General features: G+C 46.2%; 1 protein-coding gene and 1 long non-coding RNA gene across 5 annotated transcripts in view; one reads left to right on the top strand and one right to left on the bottom strand.

Annotated features, from left to right (window-relative positions):
* The first annotated feature begins 306 nt into the window (after positions 1–306).
* On the top strand, positions 307–15,865 carry LOC138143963 (uncharacterized). Its single transcript, XR_011163832.1, has 4 exons — positions 307–478; positions 6,582–6,733; positions 12,906–13,211; positions 15,663–15,865. It is a non-coding gene; the product is annotated as an uncharacterized lncRNA (long non-coding RNA).
* The window catches only part of PCDH19 (protocadherin 19), a 111,017-nt gene continuing 100,869 nt past the window's right edge, over positions 6,728–16,875 (bottom strand). For all 4 annotated transcript variants that reach the window (XM_069065277.1, XM_069065278.1, XM_069065279.1 and 1 more), the window contains one exon: positions 6,728–10,443. In XM_069065277.1, coding sequence (XP_068921378.1) covers positions 9,854–10,443 — 590 coding nt within the window. In that variant the 3' untranslated portion in view covers positions 6,728–9,853. The remainder of the gene's footprint in view (positions 10,444–16,875) is intronic.

Below are 16,875 nucleotides of genomic sequence, written 5' to 3'. Positions count from 1 at the left end.
CCCATTTCCCTTTCTAGATCCACAGGGCAGCCAAGCCAATGGTTTCAGACACAGATTCCTGACAGTGCTGATCACCACAATGAACTCCCTCAGGGAGCTTTCATTCTCCTGGGGGATCTGAGTACACAGATAGGGGAATAAAAAGTCTATCTCAAGTCATTGCCAGATGCAGGGAGTGAGAACAGCAGGGGCGATGCTTAGTGTAGGAGGCAGCACATTCCAGACATGGGAGGCCAGCCATGAAGGAGGCACGCAAGCAAGCCAGTCGGACTGGAAGAGAGAATTTGGAGACAGGATTGGGATCAGGACTGGTCTTGGGGTTCTGCTGGTATTTTAGGAAACTCCCTCTACCAAAGCAGATTGGCACGTCCTCTGCAACTGAGAGGCTTAGGGAGTTGCCTCCAGTGTTGAGAGGTGAGATAACTCACCCAGGGTCACACAGTCACGATGTCAACGAGACAGGACTTCAACTTGCAAGGTCAGTCCTCTACCCACTACACCATGCTGCCTTTGGCATTCTTGTATAGGAGTACTTGAAATAAGGTGGAAAGGGTGATTATGGAGGACTTTAAATGCCAGGCTGCAGAGATTGTATTTTATCCCAGTGGCAATGGGGAGCCATTGAAGGTATTTGAGTAGGGGAATGACATTTTAGGAATCAGTTCAGCAGCTGTAGAGAGGGTGGATTCGAAGTGGGGGACAAATCGGGTGGCTATTTCAATAGTTCTGTGGGGATAGGGGCCTGGACAAGGTTTGTGGCAACATGAGTAGGGAGAATGCTGGGCAGTAAAACCAGGCTTAGCAACTAGTTGGCTCTGCGGGGTGAGGAAGAGTCAAGTGGGAGAAACTGTGTGAGGCAGTCCACAGGAAGAGAGAAGTCCTTTCATCACAGAATGAGTTTGTGGGAAAGATGGGTTCCATATTGGACATAGGCAGTATGAGATGCCAGTGGGGCACCTGGGTGAAGAGATCCAGCAGGCAGTTGGTGCTTAAGCCTCTGAGGCTCAGGGGCAGAGTGTGGATCTGAAATCTCACCACGTAGGGAACTCCTGGTGTTAGAAATCTCTCTCCCCTGCAGATTAGCAGCTCCCAACTCATGGTCTCAGAGAGCTGTTTGGAGGGCTGAGAGAAGTCACTTGCCTCCAGTCCTATAGATAATATGTGTCAGAGGCTGGCCTCGAATGCCAGGCTGGCTAACTCCTAGTCTGGTCCTCTATCCACTACAACCTCATACTGTCTCTCAAGGGAGAGATTAAGCTTCTATATAGAGACTCAGAGTCATCTGCATAGAGATGGTAATGAAACCCACAGGAGCTGATGAAATCACCAAGGGAGAATACATAAAGAGAAGTGAAGAGGGCCCAGGACAGAGTCTTCTGGGACAGCCCCACTTAGATGAAGGCTATTGAGGGGAATGAGACATTTACTTCCCCCCTCTATACCTTTGTCCCCTTATGTCTATAGTACCCTCCCTCTATACCCTTGCCTCTTAGAATCCCTAGCCTCTCACAATGCTCAAGGTAAGTATCATCTACAACATGAGGCCTTTCCTGAAGCCAGACACAACTTTGTATTTATTTCATATAAGGATAGGCACTGGACCTGAGCTGTCACTGTTGTAGGGAACTCCCTCCACCACTTTCTCTATAACTAGTAGTCTTAGTGTTGCCTTAAGGACTGAGAAGTTAAGTGACTTGTCCAGGGTCACACAGCTATGAAGAGGCAGAGGTAAGACATAAATAGTCAGTATATGAGTTGTATCTGCTTCTCTGTGTACATGCTGTCCCGACCCCAAAGTGGAATGTAAGTTCTTGGTGCCCCAGGACTATGACATGTTTTGTATTCCCAGTGCCTGGCACACAGTAGGCACTTAAAAGATTCTTATTGAATTTAAGTGAATATCACATTGTCCAATTGGATCCCTCAAGCTGAGAGGCATGTGAGGAATGAGGGGAGGGGAATAGCTTCCACAATTCTGGGGGGTTCCAAGAGCTACAGTGAGTTCAGAAGGAGGGAGGCTCATTTTGTTAAGGAAATTTACTTCATTTGTTCTGCATATGTGTGTATGTGCATAAATACAGACATTCTTCTCTCCCCCCCCCTTTCTCTCTCTCTCTCCCTCCCTCCCTTCCCCCTTCTATGGATCTCTAGGTTTTTATGTGAAGGCACACTTTGGCTCATTTCTTTGTTCCCATGTTCTTTGTTTCAGAATGACCCAGAAGCAGTAGAGAGAGTAGGGAATCAGGCCTTCCTGGTGGGAGGTATTTTCCCATCTGAGCATGTGAGGGAGGCAGCTGGAGATGCTGGCCTTCTGCTACCCAGGACACTCAGCACTGTGGGGGACATTCTAGTCACAGGATCCCCAAGTTGAAAGGGATATGGGAGGTGGGAAGGATTGACTGTTCTGGACTCTAGTTTAGAGCTGGGAAATTTATCCAAGATGGCCCAGGGAGACACTGAGAGTGGTCCAAGACAACAACTTCCACTGCTTCCATGGAAGCTGTGTGGTGAAGTGGGCAGACCCCTACATCTCTGGAGTCAGAACTTGGAAGCCATCTCAGTTCTGTGTGACCTTGAACAAGTCCTTCCTCTTCTCTAGGTCTCAGTTTCCTCCTCTGTAAAATGAGGGATCTGGAACAGATGACCTCTAAGGGCCCTGCCTGTTCTCATTCTACACTTAATTTCGTTTTCTATGGTTCTCATTGCTGCCCCTGTCGCTCTGGAACAAGAATGTCACATGTGCAGTGGCTTGAAGTCGAGGGGCTTAGACCCTGCTGAGGCCCAGCACCCTGGCAGCTGGAGAGAAGGTGTGCAGGGGGCATTTCCAGGCAATCCCAGGAGGGGCCAGGGCCAGAGAGCCATAGGACTTCTAAGATTCGGCTTCCTCAGAAGACAGACTGGGCAAGGCAGGCCATTTGCCAGTGTGTTTGGGGGTCCAAGGAGCACAGACTTCCTGCCAAGACAGGACCACTCACTCCACACTTGCCTCAATCCTCAAGGTGAAGGACGAGTGGAGAATCCCAAGGCCATTGGGTCAGTGGGCCCCAAATGACTCAGAAATGCTTTGCCAGAGCAGTTTAAGGAACCCTCCCCTCCCTTGAATTAGGGGCGTGACTTTCCTTTCTCTTGGGCTTGGCTTTGCTCTCTACTTCTCTGCTAAGAGACCAAAACAGTTTTAAAGTGAGGCCTAGAGTCTCTGAGTGCCTCACTGCCAGGCAACATTTAGCCATAACTAGCCTGGGGAGGGGAAGGCTCTACCAGGGTGCTGATGTTGGTGGTGGGAGCTCAGGTTCCGAGGAGACCCATTTGGTTGCAGGCAGGTTCTGTAAGACATGGTTTACATTGGCCTTCAGCCTCCTTGGAACCTGAGTGCGGTTTTTGGAAATGATACCAGGGAAAGGCAGGCCTGTTACAGAGCTGTTGGCAGTGGCAGCCTTGGGGTACAAAACCAGAGCCTCTCTTGTCCTGTTACTTTCCAGTCCAAAGGCATCCAAGGGGCCCCCTATCATTTGCTGGCCTGCCTAGATCTCCTTTCCTCTGAAGCCAGCCTCCATTTATTCTCACAGATCTTTCAATTCTTCAGAGAACTTGCTCTAGGTAGGAGCCTAGAGAGGATTTTTCTTCTCTCCCTTATCTTCCTCTTTTAAAGAAAACTAAATTAATTATTTTATTTTAAAGACCAAACTGAACTTAAACAGGCCTCTCTCTAAGGAAACAGTTATAGGCCCAGGAGAGGTGGGTGGTTCCCTGGAAATCCCTTTCCCCCCAACTAGCCCCCAGTCTGCCAAAGGAAGGCAAGATATCGTCTCCTCTTCCAGAGCTGGAGAGTGTGCAGGAGGGAAAGGGGAAGGGGAGGGCCTTTCACAAACTTATTGGGCCTTTGTACTGGCTGCGACTAATTCGGTGACATCCTCTGAAATGTAGCTCACTCCTTGGTGCTGATGGGGAGGGGGCTAGGAGGGGGGACTGTATCATGCTCATTTCATGTTGGAGGAGAGGCTATATCTGCATATGATTGTGATTTCAAAACAAAAGTATGTAAATGCATTGTTTAAAGCAAAGAAATACTGGGTAGGAGACACATGACTGACTTCGTTTGGGGGCTTACTATGTGTAAAGAACTGACTCCCCAGCAGGGCCATAACTAGCAATTTTGGCACCTGGGACATTTCAGGCAGGAGAGAACGTAAGGACCCGAGGACACTGCCTCGTGAGTGGGGAGGCACTGGGAGGCAGTGTGGAGATCAAGGGTTTGGGCTTCCTGTCTTCAATCACTCTGGCTGATATAGAAAGAAGCTAAGGAAGCTTCGCTGTAGTAGTTGCTCTCTAAAGAAAGGAAAGAGCTGTCAGTGCCCTGGGACAAAGCTCTGATCACTCCACCCTAATTATGTGCCTGTTTCCTCAGCCTCTTCCTGGAAGCTAGCCCCCAGCCCAAACTCAATCCAGAGTCCTTCCCAACCACCGCCTCTCCCCGGCCTGCCCACTCAAGTCACATTTTAGCCAACAATGATTTTTTCAATAATGGCTTTGATACTTAAAGTGCATTGAATGCTCAGAGCTATGAAAACCACATTGAAGAGGAAAACCACCAGATAAAAAGGAACAGTGTGATAGGTAACACTATAACTATAAAAATTTAATAAAGCTGCTTTTTTTACCATCTTCATAAAGCAGAACAGTGATTCATATTCACTTAGGAGGACTCGATCACGAAAAAAAAACCACTCTATATAGCACCCAGTTGGTATAGAGCATAATTTAGGGTTCATATGATCAGCTATAGAGGCTGTTGGATGAGAAGACGCACCCCACTGGCATCCCACCAGTCCACCCTGGCTTGACAGGAAAAATGGTCATTGCTTCTCCAGGCTCATTCTCCTCGTAGAGGAGGGAGCCACTGGCTGCATGACTCACTCTTGCAATGAATACCTGTATGACCGAACTCTGATCTATCCCACCTTAACTCAGCTGATGCCAGTGTGTAAGGGTACTGGATGGTTTGTTGGTGGTAGTGTTGTTCTTGTTTTGTTTGTTTTTGGAGGGGGAAGGTAGGGCAATTGGGGTTGACTTGCCCAAGGTCACACAGCTAGTTTTTGTGTTAAGCGTCTGAGATTGGATTTGAACTCGGGTCCTCCTGACTCCAGGGCCGGTGCTCTATTCACTGTGCCATCTAGCCGCCCAAGTAGTGTTGGTGTTTTAACTATGGTTGGCGGCAACTATTTGGTCAGTTGAATAGCCCTTTTTTTGCTCATTTGTTTGTTTAAACGGCACAGTGAGATTAACAGTCCCCTTCCCCCCCCCCCCCCCCATGACAGATAACACATTTTCACTCCAACTAGATTTTTTTGCATGTGATTTATTTATTTATTTTTTTTTTTTACCAAGAGCTTTTTAATTTTTTTTTTCCAACATTGATCAGACAACATGTTCTTCACGAAAGCAACTTGTTTTCAACTTTAAAAAGTAATTGACAGTTGTACAACAAGTGACCCACAGGTCAGCTCCAGTCTCACAATAAACAGGGATTCACTGCAACGACTCCATTAGGACAATGCATTATGCTCGCATGGATTTAATAATGAATATAAAGCCACCCAGTCCCAGCCCCACCCACACATCCCCCCTTTGTATATCATCTTGTATATACTTGAGAAGAAAAAACCCCAAAACAGTGTTGCAGTAGACTTCTGTGTAAGAATACAATTTGACTCATGAAATGACTTCCTAAATGGAATTTCACCAAGTAGGCAAACACTATGATTGTATACAATGGACTTCTTAAGCTTGTTTATGCCAGTTTTCAAAGCTAGCTATGCAGTGTGAGGGCCTTGCTGCCCTGGATAAATAGCGGAGTGGACCAGATTTGCCAGAAAGAAATGCTTTGGGAAAAAAGTCACCACCAAAATGAATCTCATAAAGCTAAATTGAAATTACACTTACAATTAGAGCTATAATATACATTAAATTTTTCAAGATCCCCAAAGGCCCAGCTATCCCCCATGTCTCTGGGCCTTGCCCCAAATCGCCTTTTGTTTTTCGGATTTCCGCTCAAGACTACCTTAATTTAGCTTCTAAATGATCATAGAGCTAAATGGAGAAAAAAAAGAAACGGAATTCCTCGAAATCCCATGCTGAAAGAAGGGTATTGAGAGATACCCTTGGCGATGTCTCAAGGGGAAACACTGCTGGGTGGCCCCATTGTTATGTCTCACGCTATGTTTCCTCGAGCATTTTTGACTGGAAGCCAGTGTGTTGCTGCCTATGGAATTCATGAATCGACACCTCTCTTGTCAATAGCTCTAGTCAGTAGGTTTGTTCCTTCAAGATGAACTGTGGGTTCCTTATGCCCATCATCTATACAGCAAGAATGTTGGTGGTAATGTCACCCATTGTCTTTTGGAAGGGTGGCAGGGATGAGGGAGGCTTCATCTGACCAGGTTCACACCTTACTCATTATAGGGGAAAGAAAGTAAGAGAACCCATGTTGCATGGTTTTCTACTCCTTAATCCCCATATATTATATTCCCAGAGTTGGGAAAAATATCAATTAAACTAAAACTAAATCCCTCCATATTGTACAGAGGCGCTTCCAGCCTAGGCGGATACCCAAGGCTGTTGGTAACAGAGCGTTTACTGCTCTTCGGCTCCCATGCCTCTCCAAGTGGGACATCAGATTAAATGGAACAGGGGCTCCCTGATGCTTTGGGAGCTAAAGTCCTTCCCTCAAGTTAAGGTATGTGGCATGGTTTAGGGATGAGGGTGTGAATGGGGGAGAGGGGAGACAGGATTGGGGATATTTGGCCCTCTGATCTTTGTAGCCCTCTCATCAATGACCCTACCCACTCAGGGAAATGTAGGATTCCTCGCCTGGCTTCCTAGATATTCAAGGTTTGCTAGGAGGGGTCAAGTAGGGCAGTTGAGAAAAAGGCTCTTTTTGTGCCGTGCATATGCTCAGTTGAGGGCTTTGAAGCCACAACTTCTCTGATTGTCCACGGAGAGATCCATATGATTGAGTAGAAACAAAGGCATCTAGGTAAGGAGAGAGGACAGGCCTCTAAAGCGAAACTGGATTTCTAAGACACAGAAAGGGGGAAAAAAGGAGGCTAGCAGAAGAAAAGGGGGGAAAAAAATCCTGTCATGGTTGATCCAACCATTTTCGGCTCTGCTGGTAAGAGACATGGCAGCCAGTGGTCTCTATGGCTCAGCAACCACAGAAAGTAACATTTAGTGTTGCCTTTTTCTGTAACCTCTGCATCTCCCTGGTGCCCACTGAGCATAGTGGGAGCTGCAGCTGTGTAAAGACTGTCAGATCTGACTTCAAAGAGACCCTCTGGTGGTAGCTAACAACCTAATATCAGAATAGATGGTAGAACACAATCTACATTTTACAGACAGCACTAGTAACTAAAAAGGGGGGGAGGAGGTTTCTTTCTTCTATTACTCTAACAGAATGGTCAATTGCTAAAGAAAATAATCTAGTATTTCAATGTTAGTGCGCTGCCATTGGAAAGAAATAAACCAAAAGGAAAAGAACATGGGATCAGCAGAGAATGAAATCCAGTGAGAACAGAAACATGTAGATGGCATGGTAATTGATCTCTAATTGTGTCAGTTTCAGAAGAAAATTTGAGGCTATGCTAATAATTTGCATGAGGTAGTAGAATTCAGCAGTTTCACTAGAGATTCCTTCCGAAACTCTATATCCCTCCCCTCCCTCTGTCCCCCTACCCCCCTACCACTACCAGATAGATAAAACATTCTTAATGATGAACAAAGGCAGAAACTCGGACAAAAAACACCCCACGGAAATGGTGGAATATAAGTTGACTGATCTACCTTAACCTCAAAAAGAAGAAAAAACAATCTCATTTGAATGCTTGTGCCCTGACCTTGGAAGCTTTCTTACTGGGCACTCCTGTGAATTTCAGTCATTGACACTTATGAGAAGAATCAAAACACTTGGCCATGGAGAAACAACTCTTGTCCTTAGAAGTTCAAGGCAGAGATAAGATGAGATCTGGTTTGTTTTGCTTTGTTTTAAATAATGAACACTTAGGTTAAACACACACACACACATACATACACACACACACACAGTCCTTTGGCTAGGAAACACAATGAATGAGCTGAGAATTAAGCAAATGAATTTAAAAATGGGGGGAAGCAATTTTAGGAAATGGTAAATAATAGTCAGTTTGGTTAAAAGAAAAAAAAAAAGAAAAGCAAGTCTTTAGGTTAGAAACTCTAGCCTATGGTTGTTTTGTAAGCTAAGTCAATTTAGCGGGTTTTCATTTTAGTGTCTTCATTCATGTTCAAATCTTTAATCACCCCGAAATGTGCTCATTCCAAAAAGACTAACTTTCAATTTTCTCCATATGGAAGGCACATAAATTTGATTAGTAATGTTGCTATGTTTCCCCTAGGTTGGTCTAAATGTTATGCTTTCTCATACTTACTCTATCCCCATTTAGAAGCCCAGGGTACAGAGAAAGAAGATTTGAAATTTCAGGCCCGTGATGAGCTATGCAAACTAATTCCAATCATGATTGGGGAACACTGAATCAGGAAGTGTGGGTCTGAAGACATGCTAATTTCTCTCTCTAAATAGATTTAGTCATGTTGAGTTTTAGATGATTGGAGATAGGGCATAGTGAAACTTAGGAACCAAGGAGTTCAGGGAACAACTTTTCCTGCTCAGTGCCTGAAAATTAGAAAAACAGATCTCATAAAACTTTCAGCAGAGTATTTCTGACACCCGCAAATTAGGCAGCCGACTATCTGAAAATGCCTCTCTCCAACAAGCTATCATTGCTCTGTGAAAAAAGACTTTGCAAATGATGATCCATCATTCATTACATAGGCTCAGAAATGTGCCATTTCCCCCAAGTTTGCCATCTCTGCGTTGGGTACCTAGTGGTGTGGCTGCCAGTTCAAGGAGCTGTGTCTTATTTTGAAAACACAACTTTCAAAGCCCGTTGCCATCACCACAAGCGTGATAATCAGAAACACTGAATCAGAGGATAGTAATCAAGTGACAACAAACGGAGTCTTCTTTGTGGGCAGGCGTCCGAGGGAAACTAGCAACATCGGCAGGTGCGTGAGTTTTCCGAGTCTTTGTAGGGATTCGACTTGAAGTCATTGAATTCCTGGTAGTACAGTGCCTAGGAAACAGCCAGTCGCTGTCTGCCTAACAGAGACATTGGTGTGTTGATTAAATGTTCTGATAGCAGTGTTTGTGTTTTTTGTTTTTTATTTTTGTTTGTTTTTTTTGGGTTTTTTTTTGGTTTTTTTTTTTTTTAATCCTTTACAAATAATCCGAGCCGTAACTAGAATAGGGTGCACGAGCCTTCAGTCCAGGGTACTCACATGAGGGCGTGCTTCCTCCTCATTGTGACTGCTGTCCTCAGGAGACATGGACGGCAGCTTCCCCTAATCCATCACTATGGCAGCCCTCTTCTGAAATGCCTTTCTCCCACCTTCAAATTGTGCTCTACACCTTTCTCTCCCCCAACTCAATTTGCCCCTACTTTCGGCTCCACAAATAGTTATTTACATTATAATTTTACTATAGAAAAATATAGAAATCCAAAATACTTAAGACATAATACTTCTTACAACTCAATTCCTCTTACTTCTGTCCCACCCCAAGGCCCCCAGAAACCAAAGCTAATTTGCTCCTGTTGAAACAAGAGGGATTGTCCCATTATGACAGTGTCATTCACAAACAAACAATACACTTAGGGAAAGCTTGGAAATCCACTAAAAAGCTGTGGAGCTGCTTGATTCCCACGTACATCACCATGGTTATTCTAGGTATGCCACCATGGTCGCTCCTCCTCTGCATGTGGCCAGCCTAGAGCACAATATCCTTCAGCCTCTTCGCTCCCGGGGACTCCTTCTCGGGACTTTCAGGCAGGAGAGGGTTGACTTCACGCACCACTTTCTCACTGTCAGCTCCACGTGGCTCGGCTTCAGTGGGACGAGAAGGCCCGTTGTTGGGGAACTGCTCCACGGTGTGGGTAGCAGGGCAATGTATGATGGCACTGTAGGTGACCATCGTCGGCTTGGTGGGTAGAGAACTCTTCAGATGGAGAGGCGAAGTGACCGGGCTGATGGCTTCGCAACCGTTGCCTGCCTCACGGATGGCGCTGGTGACCTTGGGGCTGCACATGGCCAGGTCTACCACTCTCTTGCCTTTCTGGGCAGAACGCTCCTCGGCGTGGTCACCTCCATCCTTGCCAAAGGTTGCAAAAGTCCTCTTGGTCGTGCAGTCTTCGTAAACCTCAACATCGGCAGCAGTCGCTTCAATAGACAGAGTGATGATGTTTCTTCCACGATCTGGGGACTTGGCCCGAGTAGGAAGAGGGTTCCGGGGCATCCAGCACCTGTCAGAGTGACCGAGAATGCGGCATTCTTCCCTGCAATGAAAGCCTTCGTTTTGATCTGTTTAAAAAATTAAAAAAAGGAAAAGGTCAGTTCTATCAGCCTTCCTTAGTATCCATTGTGATATCCCCCAGTCCAGTTTTTCAGGCCCCACATTCAGGACCAGCTCCGAAATATCTGTCACCTTCCAAGAGTTAGGCTTCTATTGCGTTTGGACCAAGTGTCAGGCAAGGGATTGCAAACAGGTCATATATGAGTCCTCCCTCCCCATCCTTTTTATTTGTGCTGCTGTTTCCACTGCTGATGGAACCCAAACCGAAAGGGAAACAAGTTATGATGAGAAATATATTTTAAAAAAAGGTTTGTCCCAAGTGTCGCAGGGCTGCTAGTCAGCATTTTTGTTATCAAGTGCCCACTCAAAGGCAGCATATTGGAAACTTTGTCCAGCAGGAGGAAAAGAGCCGCCAACACTCTAGGTAGGACATCTCCATCTAAAGAAGGCCAGGCCTTCCTTACCAAGTGGTTTCTTCAGCTCTCTTCACTCTTCTTTTCCCACTCTGCACCATCCCCCCCACCGACATCCTACTCTCCAAAGCCCAATCAGAGGGCAGGGTAGAGGGTACCCAGTGGCAGTAAGCCATTTCCAGAGCTGATTCCTCCAAAACTGGGGGCAGATCTTGGTCTTCTGCTCAGTTCTACCTTAGCTTCCCCTACTCTGAGCTGGCCCATGCCAGCAGCTACTCTCTCTTTTCCCTCACCCCCCACCCCAATAGACTTAACAGGGGTAAGGTTTAAATACCAATGCCTGACTGTTTGGACTTCATCTCCTTCCCTCCCATCCCTAAGTGAGGTTTGACTCAAGCTGTGTTTCTCACAGGCAACAGCAGAACAGAGAGCATTTGGAATCTGCTGCAGAAGGAAGGGGTCAGTGTCTAGGGATCAGCATTTGTCAGTTAGTAAGGCCTTTGCAGACCAAGGTCATCAAGGGCTAAGCCTGCTTTGGGGCCCTCAGAGGGCTAGGCCTCATTAGGGTCCGGCTTCAGGCCTTTCTTCTGCCCACCTGTACTCCCCATTCATTCTCCATGGGGTGTTTAGCACCTCGTCTTTCTAGCTACATTTGTATTTCTACCACATTCTAGCACGAGGCTCAGCTAATAAAAATTCTCATCACATCATACAATGCACCAAAAATATGAGCAGCTTAACATTTATAGAAAATCTTGGATGGGGGAACAGGGCTAGAAAGGTAAAATATATGCACATATATACATGCACACACATGCACATACACACACTCACTAGAACCAAAATCATTGAAAAATTATGCCCCAAATGTTCACTGGGTTCCCAGCCCTACTGTATTCTCTGAGAAAAAAAAAAACAGGGAAGCACAAGCAGCTATGGAAGCAGTCTGTATTTCCAGGGCCATGGCTAACAATTCCCAGAACCTCTCATGCACAGCAGCCAACATTGCCAATGAGCTACCCCAGAAGTCAGGCCTTCTCTATGGCGATCTTACTTGTTTTGCTTGTTATTAAAGAAGTTCAATGTGTGAGAAAAGCAAGAAATTGCCCTGAAATTTATTTTTGCCCTGCCCTGTTCATCTGTAGTTTGAGATGGAAGACTATGGGTACAGGCATGTATGTGTGTGGGGGGTAGGGGGCCACCAGAAGCTTTGGCTGAGTTGTAGTTCATCCTTTAGAAAAAAGACCTTAGGGCTAGCTTAGTCCCAGGAAGAAGATGCCCATTTACAGCACAGCCTGGAGACTGCCGCCTGATCTCCTGCAGGCCAGCTGAAAGCTGACCAAGAGCAAGAGCTGGCCAGAACCTAAATAAGTGCAGCCAGGCTGAACTGGGCTAGGTAAGTCAGCTCCCAAGGGATGAGAGGGCTTATGTGACCTCATCACAGTTATCAGCAGCCCCATCAGAGGGATGGAAAGAGAAAAAGGCAATGACACCTCCCAGCCGAGTGCCTCCTAAACCCCAGCCAGCTGTGAAAGGAATCCTTATGGGATCGAGAGGATGGATACAACAGTGACAGCAAAATTACCACTGATGATGCACCTGGGCGGAAAAGCACCATCCCACTCCCAGAGCCAGGGCCCTCTCGCTGCCAGAAATTGGCAAGTGGGAAATTGACTTCTGCTCCTCACCCCACACAGTACAGTACCAGGACCATGGATAATCCCAGGAGAATGGGAGCTCCCAAAGCTCAGGCAAGGACCACTATGTTTACTTTGGCCTCCCTAGTGCCTAGTATGGTGCTGTACACTACATAGTAGGTACTCAATAAATCAGTAAGGTCCCTTCTAGCTCAAACCTATGATGCTGTGATTCAGGTTAAGAGACCAGCCCTGACAGACTGCGGGCAGCATGACCTAGAGCATAACCTTTCTGAACCTCAGTTTCCTCATCTGTGAAATAAGGGGGTTACACTAGATGATCCCAATAAAATGTAAGCTTCTTGAGGGCAGGACTTGGTTGACCTTTTTTTTTGTTTTTGTTTTTGCATTCTCTACTAGATATAAATTACCTGCAGCAGGTACTAAATACATGGTTTTTGACTGAAGGTCCCTTGCAAATGTCCATCAGTGACCCTGTGTAGCATTGAGCCCTTCACTGGTCTGAGCCTCAGCCTCCTCATCTGTGAAATGCAGGGAATGGCAGCTGGCCCCCAGGCTTGTGGCAAGGATCAAAGGAGCTAATGGATGGCAAGGGCTCAGGACACTTGAAAGACTCTTCTAGAACTGCAAGCTCTTGTTGTTTGTTACCTGTGTGGCCTCATCTGGAAAATGAAAAGGTTGTGCTGGGTGGCAACTCCTGATCATGTAAGCCTAGAGGAGGGTTGGTAATGGGGGCAGGGGGAAGGAGGGGATGTCAGTCTGCTTTGTGGGGGAGGAAGGAGGAGGGGAGGTTAGATTGCTGTTTGTGGGGGGAGGCAGGAGGGGAGGTTAGTCAGCTTTTTGGGGCAGGTGTTGAGAATATAAAGAGTAACAGCGACCAGGCCTGACGTGTCCTGGGCCCCAGGGATGGGAGGAACCATAAGTCTAGAGGCTTTGGGGGAGAACCTCCCACTCTGTCTGTGTGCCATGTAAGCTTAACTTGATTCAGACCTTCTCAGGGCAATTGGGGGTTACAACCCAAAGGATAGTGAAGAAAGATAACGAACATTTCCATGGTGCTTTCAAGTTTGCAAAGTGCCTTCTAGACAGCATATCTTGAGTTTCAAAATGACTCTGTGAGGCAGGGACTATTATGAGCACCCTCATTTTACAGATGAGGAAACTGAGGCTAATAAAGGAGAGGGACTAGCCAAGAGCACCCTAGCTAGTGTCAGAGGTGGTATTTGACTTTAGGCCTTCATTATTCCAAGGCCAGCATCTAGTCCCTTTGCCAGCTGCTTCTGAATGGGTACTGTGAGCTTAGCCTTAAAGACGTTTTTTTTTTTTTACTTTACTTGTCTTGCTAAGAAGTAGCTGCTACTCACATTAAGAGCTACTTCTTCAAGGGAAGGCCCCGGGGACCTTGGACTGTGTCATTCACAGCCTCTTCCTCACTCCTCCCGTTTAGGAGGGCAGCTAGGTTAGAGCACTTGGAATTTGGCCCAAACACACAGATAAGTACTTGTTTGCCAGCTGAACTGACCAGAATTCATCAATCATCATCTTCTTCTTACAAATGTATAATGAAAACAATTTGCACACCAAGCGCTCGAGAGCGCAAACGCACACCCTGGACAGAATGCTTCCTAGGCTCCATTCCCTAGCTCCCCGGGTGCTGCTTACCTGCTAACAAGGTGTGCCAATGGGGTGGAGCGAGACCCAGTAACAGATGGCCTTTATCTGGCCCTAAAAGGCTTTCGAAGCACTTCCCATCCCATATTTCACTTAATTGACTGTTCCCACGGAAAGCCATTGCTTGGTGGGGCAGAGACTCATCCACACCCACCCACCCCCAGCTGTCCCCTTGCTTCTGACCAGCTGTAGGGGGCAGTTGGAGGATACAGACAATGGCAACACTGGAAAAAACGTGGAGACTACCATGGAGGGCATCTAGTCTAAGCCCCTCATTAAAGAGAAGAGAAATTGAGACCCAGAGAGGGCTCAAGGCCATGGCTATTAAGAGGCTTAGGCATGCCTAGATTCCAGGTTTCCTGCTGAGTTGTTGAACTAAGTAGAACATAGAATGTGTGGGGGGGGGGTGTAGAGAAACTAATGGAAAATAAGGCTAGAAAGGGGGATTGGGATCAGATTATAAATGGTTATCAAATGCCAAACTTGGAGAATGTATACTTGAGCTTGGGGCAACAGGGAGCCAGCAGAGATTCTTTCATCCATCTTTGTCTTCTGTCATTAAACATGGCACATACAGGGGATGGGGGTGGGGTGGGGGTGGAAATAGAACCCAAATCTTGAGACCAAAGAACATTTCTGTTCTGAGTGAATCCAAATATTTTTCATGAAAACCTGCTACATGCACTATCCAGCCACTAAAATGAAAATGGTCAGTGGCAACTTGTCATTAAAGTTGGGTGAGAAGATTGCATGAACCTTCCGGCGAAACACTTAGAAGTCTTAAATAAAGTTATCAGTCTTCAGAGGGTCTGAGAAGGCAAAAGAATCAGTAGTGACTAAGACCTAGTAGATCAGTAAGCAATTCCAACAGAAAGGCACTGGGAGTGTTGTTTTGTGCTGATAATAGCCAACCTTTGTACAGTAATTCCTTCCCTCCTTAGGGCCTGAAGCTTCCTGCCTCTTAGAAAGATGGACAAGCTCTCTGTAGAGCATGCTACCAAAATGCTGACCAGGCTCCCAAACCAGGCAGAAAGCAGTGCTGAGGACTCCACTCCAGGTTTTACCAAAGCTGAGCTGGTGTGTCAGTTCCATACTGATGGTCAGCCACAATGGATGTGTTCAACAAGCTAGGGGTTCTTTACCCTCAAACAAATTCTTGGCCTATTAAGATCACAGAGCTTAGAGACGTTCCTCCATGCTAGAATAATTAAAGTAATGGTCGCCACTTCAATAGAGATCAGCTAAGCCCAGAAAGGAATAGTTAATGCTTGGCCCACTCCAAATCAACCCAAACCAATCCACTCCAACACACCACATCCAATTGAAGGCCTAGTTCCTGACAAAAAAAAGGTGAACACACATATCAAAAGAGCATCCTGGTCCACACCCATATACAGGCCACAGATTTAGCTTCATCTTCATGAACTAGGCCTTGGCCAAAATGGAAGTGAGGTAAGCTGCATGATATTCTGCTTTCTCTTCCAGGACTCCCTTCTACTGGACCATGCTGTCTCCGGTGATGTGCCTTCAAAGGTTCACCAATCATGTACATTAATAAGTCGACTAACCCAGCATTAACAAGGTCCCTAGAACTACTGTAAAAATAAATATACAAACAAAAGATGGACTGGATAAAGAAAACCTTGGCCAACAGTCCTGAGACAGGAAGTAAATGTTGCAGGAAGGGTTTTGCTGCCATCGTTCTTGTTATTCTGCTGGATCTATGATTTCATCTATGTAGGGAACTCCCAGTGTGGAACACTCTCTATCACTGTCTGCTGGCAAGTCTTCTAACCTAGAGTCTCAGGAAGTCAGGGGGGGGGGTGCGGGAAGGAGTACTGAGAGCTTAAGAGACTGGTCCAAGGTCACACCACTAGTTTGTGTCAAAGGCTGGACTTAAATTCTGGTCTTCTGGACCATAGCCATCCCTTTCTCCCCTAAACCATGTTGTTTCACCATCAGAAAGGGGATTTATGGCAAAACAGGCTAGCTCCAGATACTATGGATTTTGATGATTTTTTTAAAAACATGTTTCCAGTGCCCCTTCAATCTAGCACATGCTCTGGAGTGGTCTCTTGGGAGATGTTGAGGAAAGGGTACTGCTCTCATTAGGACATTCAGAGTCCTGAATTCTAGATTCAGGTTCTACTACTATGTGATCTTGGACAGGGATGTAACTATGGTACGTCAATCAGAGCTTTGCCTCAGAGCGATGAACCTTAGAGGGCCCTGACAAAACTTAGAGCCCTGCAACAGCATAGAAACAATCGAGCTTCTTAGCACCTGGTTAGCAATAATAATCACTTAAAATACTAACCCTTCCAGGTGCTTTGAATCAGTGGTGTCCCATTTGTACCAAGCTGGTGTGCCTAGCTCTAGTCTGAGGGCCTTTGGTTACACATAATAGAACTCTTTTCCCATTCAAATGTGGAATGCCAAGAAAATGAGCAATTCTGCAATTAACCAGTAAGCATTTTTAAGGTCTGAAAATAGCTCATCAATGATAAGGCAGGGAGCACAGGCAGCAGCAGACTCGTTGGCAAAGGCATAAAGAAAGGGCACATAGAGGCAAGCAGCCTGCTGCACTGACCCGATTGCAACCTCTTCCATGTTTTGTCTTTTGCCAGAATGACCCCTTCAAGGGGGATTGACCTGGTTCTGATTGGCCCCCAAGGATAGAAGCAGGAACCCTAGGGGT

This window comes from Petaurus breviceps, unplaced genomic scaffold, assembly GCF_028583685.1.
Source record: "Petaurus breviceps papuanus isolate PSGF00001 unplaced genomic scaffold, PetGlider_PUasm1.0 90681, whole genome shotgun sequence".
NCBI classification, from domain to species: Eukaryota; Metazoa; Chordata; class Mammalia; order Diprotodontia; family Petauridae; genus Petaurus; species Petaurus breviceps.
The sequence above is the reverse complement of the archived record's forward strand: the minus strand, read 5'-3'. Positions and strand labels throughout refer to the sequence as shown.